Source organism: Stegastes partitus, unplaced genomic scaffold (genome assembly GCF_000690725.1).
Source record: "Stegastes partitus isolate 25-593 unplaced genomic scaffold, Stegastes_partitus-1.0.2 Scaffold169, whole genome shotgun sequence".
NCBI classification, from domain to species: domain Eukaryota; kingdom Metazoa; phylum Chordata; class Actinopteri; family Pomacentridae; genus Stegastes; species Stegastes partitus.
This window is the reverse complement of record NW_007577900.1, coordinates 209,075-221,007: the sequence shown is the minus strand read 5'-3', so window position 1 is coordinate 221,007 and position 11,933 is coordinate 209,075. Positions and strand designations below refer to the sequence as shown.

The window sequence follows — 11,933 nt, the reverse complement described above, 5'->3', positions numbered from 1 at the left end:
TGATAGGCTGACGACGCTTTACCTAACTGCATCCTTACACAACTTCAGGGTAAACGTGTGTAAATGTAACCAACAGGAAGGACTCTGGTTCCAGAATAGTTTCAAACATCAAGTTCCAAGTGTCTTAAAGAAGCTCCCTATACCACAGGGTAGATATTTCCTTGTTGAGATGGCCGCAAACCACCAACTCTAAAATAGGCCCAGCCTCACCGTAGCCATGGTGAACGTGACTGATGAGAATGTGCCATACCACCCTGGCCCAGGAGTATGTTGCTATAGTCTAACCTATCATCGTGGTGTAGAGAGCATAAAGATTTAACTCCTCAGCGTAGATCCACATAAAATAAACAAGGAAAAAATCCTGTTCATGGCTTTTGAGAAGGGTCACTTGAGGCCTTTCCACATGTTCGGAACTTGTTTATTTATTTTTTGGGTAATTTTGGGAGGATTTGGGACAAATTTAGCTACGTGGAAATTTTTGGCCCCAGGGTGTTGTGTTGATAAACTGTATTTCAGTTTTCAAGTAAACCTCAGTGGGCACCTTTCGAAGGCAGCGAGGTTTATTCTTAGACATGAAAAATTACAATTATGACAGGGGAGGAGGAACCAAAACATCACCCGCAACCGTAAAAACACTTAGCTGTATGCAGATTTGCAGCAGGGTCGAAAAGGAATCACAAGGTACATAAACGTGTGTATTCGTGTGTGCACATGCAACCTTTGAAGCTGTAATTGACATGTTTGTGTGTGCCAGCGATGGTGCGACTGGGTGGCAGGATGGTGGTCCCTCCCTGGCTGGTAAACCCGAACAGGAAGAGCAGACCCCCTATTAGCGGGGCCAAATCAGAGGGATCTCCAAGGCCAACGGGGAGACGCGAGAAAAAAAAGCAAAAGGAAACAAGAGGCGCTAAGGTTAAAAACTAAAACTATCCTTGCTGTGTGTGACTTCCCTCCATTATGATTTATGATGCACTGTTGCATATCAGACTAATTAAACTAGACTAGACAGGTGTCCCTGCCTGAATGCAAATACTTTTACAGCTCCGTGGGGGTGTGTGCTAGTGAGAGTACAAGCTCTCAGAGAGCTCATAGGGCTAAGAGCATCTGAGCAAAGCAGGTCTCTGTGGCAGAGCGCTCTCTCTCTCTCTCCACCTCTCTAATTACACCGACCGAGCCGGCTCTGCCCTTACCCACAATCTGTGGAGGCATGAAATAAATACATGCTCTCCAACAATAAACAAGTGCCTTTTCAAACGACAGCACCTCCTCATGCTCACCCCCACTGCCGTCTCTCCAGGCTTTCATAATGCTTTTACTTTTAACTGGCTATAGGAGCATGTAGGCTCATACTTTGTGGAAGATGTGCTGTATGGAGTGTGGGGTTGAGAGTGAAGAGCTACATAGTGCATGACCTCATGAGATGTAGCATCGAAGGCCATGTTTGCCTGAACCTGAAGGTTCACCGTAGGGTAAAATGATATAAAATTGATTTTGAATGTGCCAGTGTATATGTTTCACTTGAGTCTGATATATGATTGAAAATCCTCATTAGATGCAGTTTTAAAGTGGCACTCTTCCACTTTGGTGTTGCACATTCCCATATTCTGGGGAATTTAAAATAAAGTTAAGCTCTAGTCTGAGCCAAGCTAATTTTCTCACGCTTCCACTTTCCCTTTCTTGAAATTTTTAAGTCCTTGGCCAAAGCTGATTGATTCCTGATGACATTACTGGGGTTAGTTTTATAACTGTGGAAGCCATTATACAACGGTTTTCACAAGTTGAGTAGTACTCATTTGATGAGTAGACCAAGCTTAATTTATATATATATATGTGGGCTGCCCCTTTAATTTTGCAGCATATTGCAGTCTCTCACTTAGATCACACATGCATTTGCAGGTGGCATCATGGCTCAGTTACTCTCTATTTAAAATGGCATCTGTTGCATAATGGTTGCGTTTCCCACACATTCTCAGCGCTGCTTCCATCTCCCCTTGGTCTGGGTGGTTACAGATTCCCCAGTGCATCTTTAATGCTACCCACACGCGTGTCTTCTACTAGTGATCACAGGGTTACTGCATTTCTTCACACACCCGCCAGATCTTTTTCATATTATGTCAGGGTTTTGTGCATCAGAAATGAGTTAAAGGCGCATCTTGGTTTCTGGTAACAGAAAAAGAAGAATGTATGCAATTCTTGGGATAGCTAAGTTGGTGACATAGTTCAGTGTAAACCTTTCAAGAACAACTCTGCCATCTTGTGGAAGGCAGGAGAAGCACATACCAATGCCAGAAGGTTCATGTTCAGGACTTATTAGCAAAATAACCGCACACCTAACACATACTAAGACTCAGACAGACATAGTATAGATGGTTCAAATATGTTTATTAAATATAAAAGACTCTTTTTTTTGCAGTGCAGTAACAATACAAAATATTTGAGATTAATAGGATTGCAGTGCTCTGGTTATAAATGCATACATCATAATTAGAAATACATTTTCCTGGAATAGTTTGAAACGGGATAAAGAGACTAAAACAAACCAAATGACAAACATTGAAGGGAAAATGTCGGTAGAATTTGAAAGTTTTGCTCAATGAAATTGTTTTTTTTTAAAAATATGCCGTGTTAAAATAAAAGACATTTAAAAAGTCTACAAAATTAAATGCACTGTGAAACCATAGTTAACAGCACCAGTCATCTAAGAACAAAGCGAGTATGTTAAATCAGCAAGTGCAGCCTTTAGGTTTGGTGTCTAATTCCTTTTTTTTTCACAAGTTTTAGCCACAAGGCAGAAAGTAATACAAGAAAAGCAGAAGTGCAGCATGTGACAGTGTTTGCAACAGTTCTTAGTAATTTAGGACTCTTAAAGCTTAAAAAGGAAACAGAAAGGAGGAGGGGGGGGAGTTCTGATTTGCAGTACATGACTATAACTTACCATAAAGTGAAAAGACAAAATGAATCGTAAATTAAAAGGTGAATTCAGTTCCCAGGTATGTTGTAAAAAAAGAAATAGAAAAAAAACATGTATAAATAGGAAAATAAATACTTTCACTATGCTGTGCATAGTTTACAAGTGAATGTAGTGTGGACTTAAACCAGCTGGAATTGTTGTCTAGTGGATGATACAAACACATGCCAATGGGCTTTAATGCACTGTCTAGTGTTGAAACTCTTGAAAGAATGAGGTGGTTTTCAATGCAGAGCCATTAGATTCTTCAGTTCACTGAAATACTGAAATGGAGGCCCTTACGGTCATAAACACTGCTTCTCAAGGGTCAAAAAATGGAAGTGTATTATTTTAAACACATTGCTGTGAATGTGAGTGCACGTGATTGACTGTCAAAGGTGGGAGGTGTGAGTACGTCTGACACAAAACTGACAAACATTTCGGTACTTTTCTTTTGCATAGACACAAAGCACTTTGATGTTTACAACGCAAATGTGTCGAGAAATCATGATTAATATTCTAATGCTGAGATAAACACTTACGAAGGCTCTTCATGTGAGTTGGGCAAACAGATCAGTGCTGTAACTAGCTCTCCTACAGTCCACAAAGCAGGGAGAAGCACTTCACACCTGATATTTGAGTCTGGTCTCATAACCAACTCTTTACGTATTGCCACTTTTTCAGGTCCCTTTGACGACACATTTGAACGTGCTAGGTACCTTTTATCGTCACTTGTTAACGTATGGGGTAGTTTGATAGACCTATAAAAATCCCTGAATGTCAGAAATAGATGAGTCCACAGCCAAATGTTGTCTGGTGGTGTCACCTTCTCGGGTTACAAGAAGTTTGCATTGTAACACATGATTAATGCTGTGAAAGGGTGTATTTAACCCAAACCACGACCTTTTCCAACCTTAACCAAGTAGTTTTGGTACCTAACCTTAACCAAACAGCAAGTAAAAATGAGACTCAAGTCACAAAATAAAACAAAATTAAGTGGAAAAAGGTCAATCAAAGGACAACTTGTGATTCTAGGAGCTTTGACAAAACAACAAAATCTGACATGCTGGAAATACGGTGGGTTGGAAACTTCATGCCATCCAGAAGATCAAAGCCAAAAATGATGGCTTCAGAATTGTCCTAAATATAAAACAATACCTCTTGGACACAGACTCACCAAAAACTGAGCGCTACAGCCTTAACAAAAGCATTTCTACTTTACTGGATTGCATAATACTGTCAGGTGTTGCTATTACTTCGACCACACCCTACCGGTATGGCTTTGAAGGACACTTTAACTTGTCATAACAACTGAACAGACACGCAGCGAGCATAGTCAGTCTTTCCAAGGGCAGCCAATTGGTAAAAGAAGTGAATTATACACCTAATCAATCCGTTATTATATACAATTTTGTAATCCTTCAAGTCCAGTTGTGACTTTTAGATCCATTTACCACGTAAAATCATTTTAACTAAGGCTACATAGCACAGTATAAAGGCACACATATGGGTCTCTGTAGCTTATTACCTTAAAAAAATAACTAATCTGCATAGGGGAGGTACTGAAATGTCAAGTACGCCCATTTCTAAGTCTTTGGTCTGGTGGACAATGTGCTGATATTGGCACAGGAACGACAAGTAGCCCCAGTATTAACTGTGGCCTGTTGTGAGCAGCTGTGAACAACAGCTACACACGCAACTGTTAAAATGGTTCATGCACCAAAAGGTTAATTTACCGTTCTTTAAAATGGGGAGGAGCACTGCTTTGTGTTGGAATTTCTAGAGAAAAGGTCCCAAACATGATAACAGAAAGTCCTTTCATTACCGCAATGGACCAAGGCAATTTCACTTCCTACTGATGTTGTAGGCTCAAGATGTTAAGTTGTATCCTTTAACATGGAAATAGATCACCATGTTGACATGAAGGGGCTGAGAATATGAAGGTGTTCATTTAAACAAAGATGACACCAGGCGAGTTTGTTGCTCCCCTCTGGATAATCTTGTACGACTAAGTCTGGTTGAAAATAAAACCTAAATGTTCCCGTTCCATGGTGGCACATGTGTTACCATCCCTCAGTTACAGCCTCAGTGCTGGCTTCGATGCTTTGACTATTCTGGTCCATTCTGCCACAGTAATTATTCTTAGCCCAGAGACCCTGGTCCAGCAAGTACCGGCTCCATTGGCACAGTCGGTTCATCCCAGTTTCCTGTACACTACTGAGGCATAGTGTAAACTGATTTCAAGGTTGCCAGGGTTTCCTGTCCTTGCCTTTCTGCTCAGGAATGTGTTTGTAGCGACATTTGTCCCCGAAATGGCAGCCAGTGGTTCTCCAGAAGTAGCACTCGTCTCCGTTCACTGGCCCACGTCTTCGAGGTCTGGGCAGAGAGACACCGGAAAGGCATATTAGCTATAAAAGCAAATAAAACTGGCATCCTGTTGTATGACTTTAATGACCTAGGAGTTTTTAAAGTGCAGCTGAAGTGCATCTTACCCAGCAGCAGCCCCCGCCTGCTGTGTGACCGGGAGACAAGTCTTGAGTGGAATGGGAAGGACCCTCTGAGTGCGACGGTCAGGATAGCGAACCACCAAACGTGTGTTCTCAATACAATAACCCTGTGACAGCAACGATACAAGCAACTCTAAGCCCCTAACAGTGTTCTTAAAAACCAGACACAATATCAGGAGAGAAGACACAATAAGTACCTACATTTAGTTTTTCCATGGCACGAGCAGCCATGTTTGCATTCTTGAAGTTGACAAAGGCACAGAATCTCTCATGCAGCACACGGATACTCTCTATCTCACCGTACCTAGAGTCAAAGACAGTCAACAGACAAGACAAGTCAATAGCCACCTTCGGTAAATACTACATGTTCGTGTTTCTGCATAGAAACATTGTGCTTAATTGGACTGGTCTGAACTTTCATTCATACATTTTAAAAAGGTCCCAAAGATGTTTCTCTGTTAACTCAGTTGTCACATTTCCCACCCAGAGCGATGGGCAAGGACTTCTAAGAGAAAGGGGAGAAAGAAAGCAGTTAAATCACAGCTTTGATGCACATTAAAATATATATATTTCAGCTAAAAGTTTGGCTACTAACCCCCCACTAAACCCTACATTTGATTGAACAAACAAATGGTCACATACCCTGGTTGTAAAACTGATGGATCTTGGACCCCAGCTGCAAAACAAAAAACAACTTCAGTAATAGAAAACAGCAAATAAGCTGTAGGATTTCTGCAGTTTATTCTATACGTTGCTGTTCCCCAGAGTTACAAAGAGACATTTCTGGGGGTTTTTTTTTAATTAAATATTCACATGTGGTCTTACCTCTGGCAGCATCAGAACAAGAAGCTAGAACGGCCTGCACAGTGGAACATTTCTCCAGCAGTAGGACACTTTGCATTTCTTCAAAACCAAGCTCCTGAGGAAAGAATGGCAGAAAAATAATTAGCAGCCATGAAAACACAATCAAAGCAACAAAGCCAAAAAAACATCAGGATGACCAATAACCAATGATGACCAATGTTTCCTCTAAAAACAAAGTTCAGAGGAAGCTCTGGTTATTTTCAGTCACATCCACCACGCCTACCAGAGAAACCTTTGCCTCTTTGTTTGTATTTACCATTAACTGTAGCACTTTGCAGTTAAGGAGGTCATTGACAGCCTCTTCACAGTCTTTGTCCAGTTTCAGCACCTGCTCCATTGCCTTCTCTGCCTCACTGTACCGCTGCAGCACACACAAAGACCAACACAAAGGGGTTTGCAAAGGCTAATTGTATTACACAGGATTCAGCATGAGGCTATTTAGGAGACATTTCTTTGATTACATGTTATATTCCATGGCCACAGGCAGCCTGCACTCACCTTCATACCCATGAGAGCACTGCCCTTGCGGAAGTGTCCTTTGGGCCAGTCTGGAGCCAGCTGAATGGAGCGTTCAGCATCCGTCAGGGCCTGAGGGTACTGCTCCAAGCAGTAATAGCAGTAAGAACGATTCCCAAAGAACCTACAGGATGTTATTGAAGAAAATACAAAAAGATTACGCTGCTGCATGTATCTGAAAGATTTTCAAATTCTATTGTAATAAATTAGTCATTATAACAACAAAAGATGTACCTGTAATCATTTGGATCACATTTGATGGCTTCTGTAAACATACTGACTGCTTGTGCATATTGGCCCTCCTGCACCAGCTTTATCCCTTTTTCTGCAGCACAGACAGAAGACTTGTAAACAATTCTCTAGTGAGACAGTAGCCCAGGGGCTCAACTGACCGCAATGCTGCACGCTGACATGCTTGTACAAAGGAATGTGTAATCAATAATGTCCTTGAAGCCTTTGGTTCTGTTTCAATGAATAAGCTATTAAAATGCTGGTTATGTACCGTGCTTTGCAGAAATCGTTCCTTACCTGTCAGTGACGCGCTCTTCTTGGTCATGGTGTCAGTTCCATTTGTCTGTAAGGAAATTTTATTTTCATCACTTTATATTCATGAAAGTTTGCACGCGCGCATCAACAGCTGCTTTAAAAAGGCTTTCATGGTCCAGAGTACACTTTTCCACACATCAGACTTTGGAACTGCCAGAGGGACATATTGCTCCCACAAGAAAAATACTGGGCAGTTTTGACAAGAGAGCTCGTGCTGTATCCACTCATCTTACATTATCTATACACCATTCATTCACCTCTCTTTTGGCCTCATTCTCCTTGTTTTCTTTGGACTTGCGAGTTGATCCTTTGGGTTTGATATGGCTAGCAGCATTAGCAAAGAAGGCACTGCTCACATCCCACTCTGGCTCCTGTGAGACACAGAAAGCCAAACACTGCTGTCAGATCATGTGCCATCCAGGCTTACAAGCATGCAGGCTTTTTCAACAAACATCAAGTTGTTCATACTCTTGAGCCTTGTTGGCTAACTGCTAAAAGTATTAGCAATGGAGGATTCGTAGATGCATATTACACTAGTACAGTGCCCCCACCTCTTCAGTGGATCTGGCTTGGGTCTTCTGATGTCCTCTGATTCCTGAAGGAGCCATGACTGGAGTGGCAACGTACTTGTTTGAGGCTGCTGGCTTTGCCTCTTTTTTCTCTTCTTTTTGCACGCTTTGTTTCTCCTCCTCAAAACCAGCTTCTGCTTCTGACTCACTTTCATCCAGCTCTGACTCTGCACCTCCATCCTCTTCTTCATCATCCTAATGTTTGTGACCATTGACATATTTAACTATATATTACGTCAAGGAAGATGTAGAGTGCATTCCAAGAGGGAATAATGACCGTTACCTGTTCAGCACTGTCGTTTTGCTTAACCTGTTCCTGCTTTTTACGTTTTCGACGGCGCTGAAACAGATGCAGTACTTAAAAACATGCACGACTTACCCATCAGATTTGTAAAAATAATAACAAAACACAATCTCTAAGGGATTTGCTTGCTTACCTTCCTCTTGGCTTTGCGTCGCTCTGCCTTCTGTCTGACCTTCTCCTCTTCGCTCAAGTCCTCCTCTCCATTTATTCCATCCTAAACACACACAAAAATTGAACATTGCACATTGTAACATCACAACGTCCTGTCAGTCTGACACCATTTGTTTACCTGTGACAAAGTGGCATCATCGCTTGGGTCAGGGGTTGCGGCACCACAGTCCATCTGCTCCTCCTGCTGCTGGACAGGGGGGCCTTTTGGGAAATATACAGCTCATCAGCTATTTCAAAGCGATGACACCATCTTCTGATGTTTTCACTTTGTTCAGTTTTTGGAAACCTGATATACTCTTGTTTTTAAAATGATATAGCATACAGGAAAAGTACAGAGCAGCTAATGTGCAGCTTGATGAGAACACCAGGCGTCTGTTTTTCTTTTTCCACATTGCAACATAGCTTGACCAACACATCTCTAATTAAATTTCTTTACCCTTTTCACGGATGGGAAATAACTGTCCAATTCTCTGACATTATGAAAGTGCAGACTGCTCAGTTCCTACGAAATACGCAATGAGCAGCACTGTTATTTGATATAATGGCACACTTGTCCTAACTTCTCCTTTCACCCTCCATCAGCTATACAGATTAAACATAAGCAGCATGGATCCCTTATAAAACAAAACATAGAAAGTGCATTAAGTTGTGTTGAAGAATATACCTAACCTTAATATTAATAATGATCCTTGGCAACAATGCTGTAGTGTACAAGATGCACGGACTATACATTTAAACATCTGCACCTCTATAAGTATACAGGCCACGCTGATCTTTCATCAGATCTTTGATTAAAAGGAACATCTGCTTGTCTGGATGGAAAATGATCATGTTCTGCAAGGACATGTTACTCATCCACATTCAGGTTTATCCACTTTGACCATTGATAACAAAGCTAATTTTAAATAAGACTGGGTGGAGACAGGAAACATTATGTAATGCTTTCTCATAAGAAGAGCCAGCAAAAGCTCAACACAACACAAAAATGTGCATGGAACAAAAAAAAAACTGCTCAGTGAGACTGGTTCACGTAGTTTCTTTTTGGTCTTACGAGAGAAACATGTTTACCCTTAACTTTACCACGGCGGCAACCACCAACGTGTAACATACACCAAGCGCCGTTGTCTAAGAGCACCTCTTCTCAGAAGCTGGGTTGAAAATGACACCTGAAAACAGCCACAGCCCTGAATGTGGGATATGTGTGTGTGTGTTTTTGGGGTGCATAAATTACATCAAACCGAAACCCCGTAGTTGGGTTAGGCCTGACGGCAGCAGTCACTGCAAAGCCCTGGACCATACGGGAATCTGTGTGGTGTCAGATTTCCATTTGTTCAGCAAAGATTTCCAGAGAGTGACAAATCCATACTTGGTCTGTGACTCATGTTGTGACTCGTGAAGCACTGATGGGAGAGTTCGGTGCAATTTTGCTCCTGAAGCACAGGCTGTGTGTACGGCATACGACATATCTTGAAAATGAAAGCAAGTACATGTCATTCTTTTTCTATATGTATATTCTCATCGGTGCTGGGACTCCTCCTAATATTTTAGACAGTAAAGATGAACGTACTTAATATGAGAGAAAACAACACTATCCAACCCTGCTGACAAAAACCATCCATCCATGTACGTTCCAACACTTTTTTTATTTTTGCATCTATTACACTAAGCCTCACTGGCTTTGGTAAAGAGTCTACCGTTGCAATGCGTCTCCAAACATACTCACAGAGTGCAAGGAATTTCAGCTGTCCATCTCTGGCTCACTGCTCAAATGTCAAGAAACCACCGCTGCTAAGCAGCTCCATCCTTTCAGCTGAATCAGGCTTTTTGTTAAAACTTTACTATAATGGAATGTCCTCCTCGCGCATAAATGATACAAGATCGGTGTACAGAAGCAACAAAAGACTCTCTGTTTCTTCTCTTGAAGGAAACTTTCTAAATTAGCGTTGAGTTGAAAGGTGAGCTCTTTCCACAGGAATGCAAAATAACAGTGTATCATCGTGGACTGGAGCTTTAACCAGGAAATCAGCTTCACTGCTCTTTTTTTTTCTTCTTCTTTTACTGTTGTTCAAAGCAGCATTACAGACAGTGAGAGGGAGACACAAGGCGAGAAACGTAACCTTATCATTAAGACAATCGGGGGTTAAATCATACAGTGGTTTGGAGTGATTGTGTAAACTGTCTGTAGATACAGGTGTTTACACAGCATTAAAATGGCAACATGCTCTGCGAATCGCATGTTCTCCTACAACAAAGTACACGGCTGCAAGGCCAGGCGTGTTGTTTACAACGTTTACATGACATAGGGAACCTTCTTCACACAAACAAAACAAAAACAAGGTCGCCTGCTCTTTGCTTCAAGTTATTCTGATCCTATCTGTGTGGAAAAATGTGACACTTCAAAAGGCAATATATTAACATTATACATGGTCATTACTATATAATGACCATGTATAGCTGATCAGAACATGTCTTTCAGCACACTCAGCTTCCTGTAGTGTGATTTATAGCTCATATGTGAACCTGCTCTACAGCCTCTAACACCAGGACATTTAACACACACAAAACCAAGAAGAGGAACAAAGTGTGGGCACATGACCCATTTAAAAGCGTATAACGAGATGATGTATGACTCCGGTTGAGCTTATTCTGGGCTACAGGGCTGTTTTTTGCCACCTATTTGAAGCATTGTTATCATACCAACACACACCAGGGAATGTACGTATATTAGTTCGGGCCTGTAGGGCACACCTCATGCTTTATATGGCACATACATGGCATACTTAGACGTGTGAGGTCCCACAGTTTGCTTTACGAATGTGTAAATACGGAAGTTTCGGCCACTACGACAACTTTATGGTACCTCCTGCGCGAGAACTTGGAAAGTAGCGCAAGCAAAGGGTGTAGCAAGCAGGAGGGGAACTCTTATTGTTTGACCACGAACTCGGTTTAATCTTCACGACAAAAAAAAAAAAGACAACAGCCGAAGCCCATCACCAATACGCCGCTAAACAAACCGCACGTTAGCTATTATCCAGAGTTTCATTGTCACACGCGTTTCATTATCACTTTCAATCGGACTTGTGGCTCGTTGAGAAAGTTTTTGAAAAGTGGGACGTTTCTTACCGCTCCCGAGTCCCAACAGCCTGCATATGTCTCTGGTGAATTTCATGAGCGTAACCATCCAGCATTATCGGCCCAAGTATCCCACGAAAGTGTTCAAACACGGGTTTTTTTTTTTTTTTTTTTTGTTAGGTCAGCGGGAGCACGTTTGGTAGCATTGGGGACAAACGGTAACGAATCTGCGGGAATCTTTGGTGGTTTAATCCACTTCCTGAGCGTCAAACACGGACGCTGGGTCCACCCTGAGCGCCGTCTTAAAGACACAGGACACCCTTTATCGATTACTGAAGGGCTCACGTCTTATCAGGGTCAGCCACACCAACAAAGGATGTTGTGTGTATATACATGAATATTATCTCCTATAAGTACTGATAGCAGTGTTGATATAG

The 11,933-nt window shown here is 41.8% G+C and overlaps 1 protein-coding gene across 2 annotated transcripts; it reads right to left on the bottom strand.

Annotated features, from left to right (window-relative positions):
- Positions 1-2,365: 2,365 nt before the first annotated feature.
- On the bottom strand, positions 2,366-11,756 carry LOC103355830 (stress-induced-phosphoprotein 1). Of its 2 annotated transcripts, none has more exons than XM_008279755.1 (16): positions 11,548-11,756; positions 8,543-8,625; positions 8,387-8,467; positions 8,233-8,289; positions 7,932-8,144; positions 7,638-7,751; positions 7,363-7,408; positions 7,069-7,159; positions 6,817-6,958; positions 6,575-6,679; positions 6,280-6,373; positions 6,097-6,130; positions 5,882-5,956; positions 5,656-5,758; positions 5,440-5,561; positions 2,366-5,323 (listed from the first exon to the last, which is right to left on the bottom strand). In XM_008279755.1, the coding sequence occupies exons 1-16, from the start codon at positions 11,603-11,605 to the stop codon at positions 5,188-5,190; spliced, it is 1,554 nt and encodes a 517-aa protein (XP_008277977.1). In that variant the 5' UTR covers positions 11,606-11,756; the 3' UTR covers positions 2,366-5,187. The 2 variants fall into 2 exon arrangements, with proteins under 2 accessions (XP_008277977.1, XP_008277976.1); XM_008279754.1 differs by having other exon boundaries at positions 5,882-5,959; positions 11,548-11,755.
- Between the last annotated feature and the right edge of the window lie 177 nt (positions 11,757-11,933).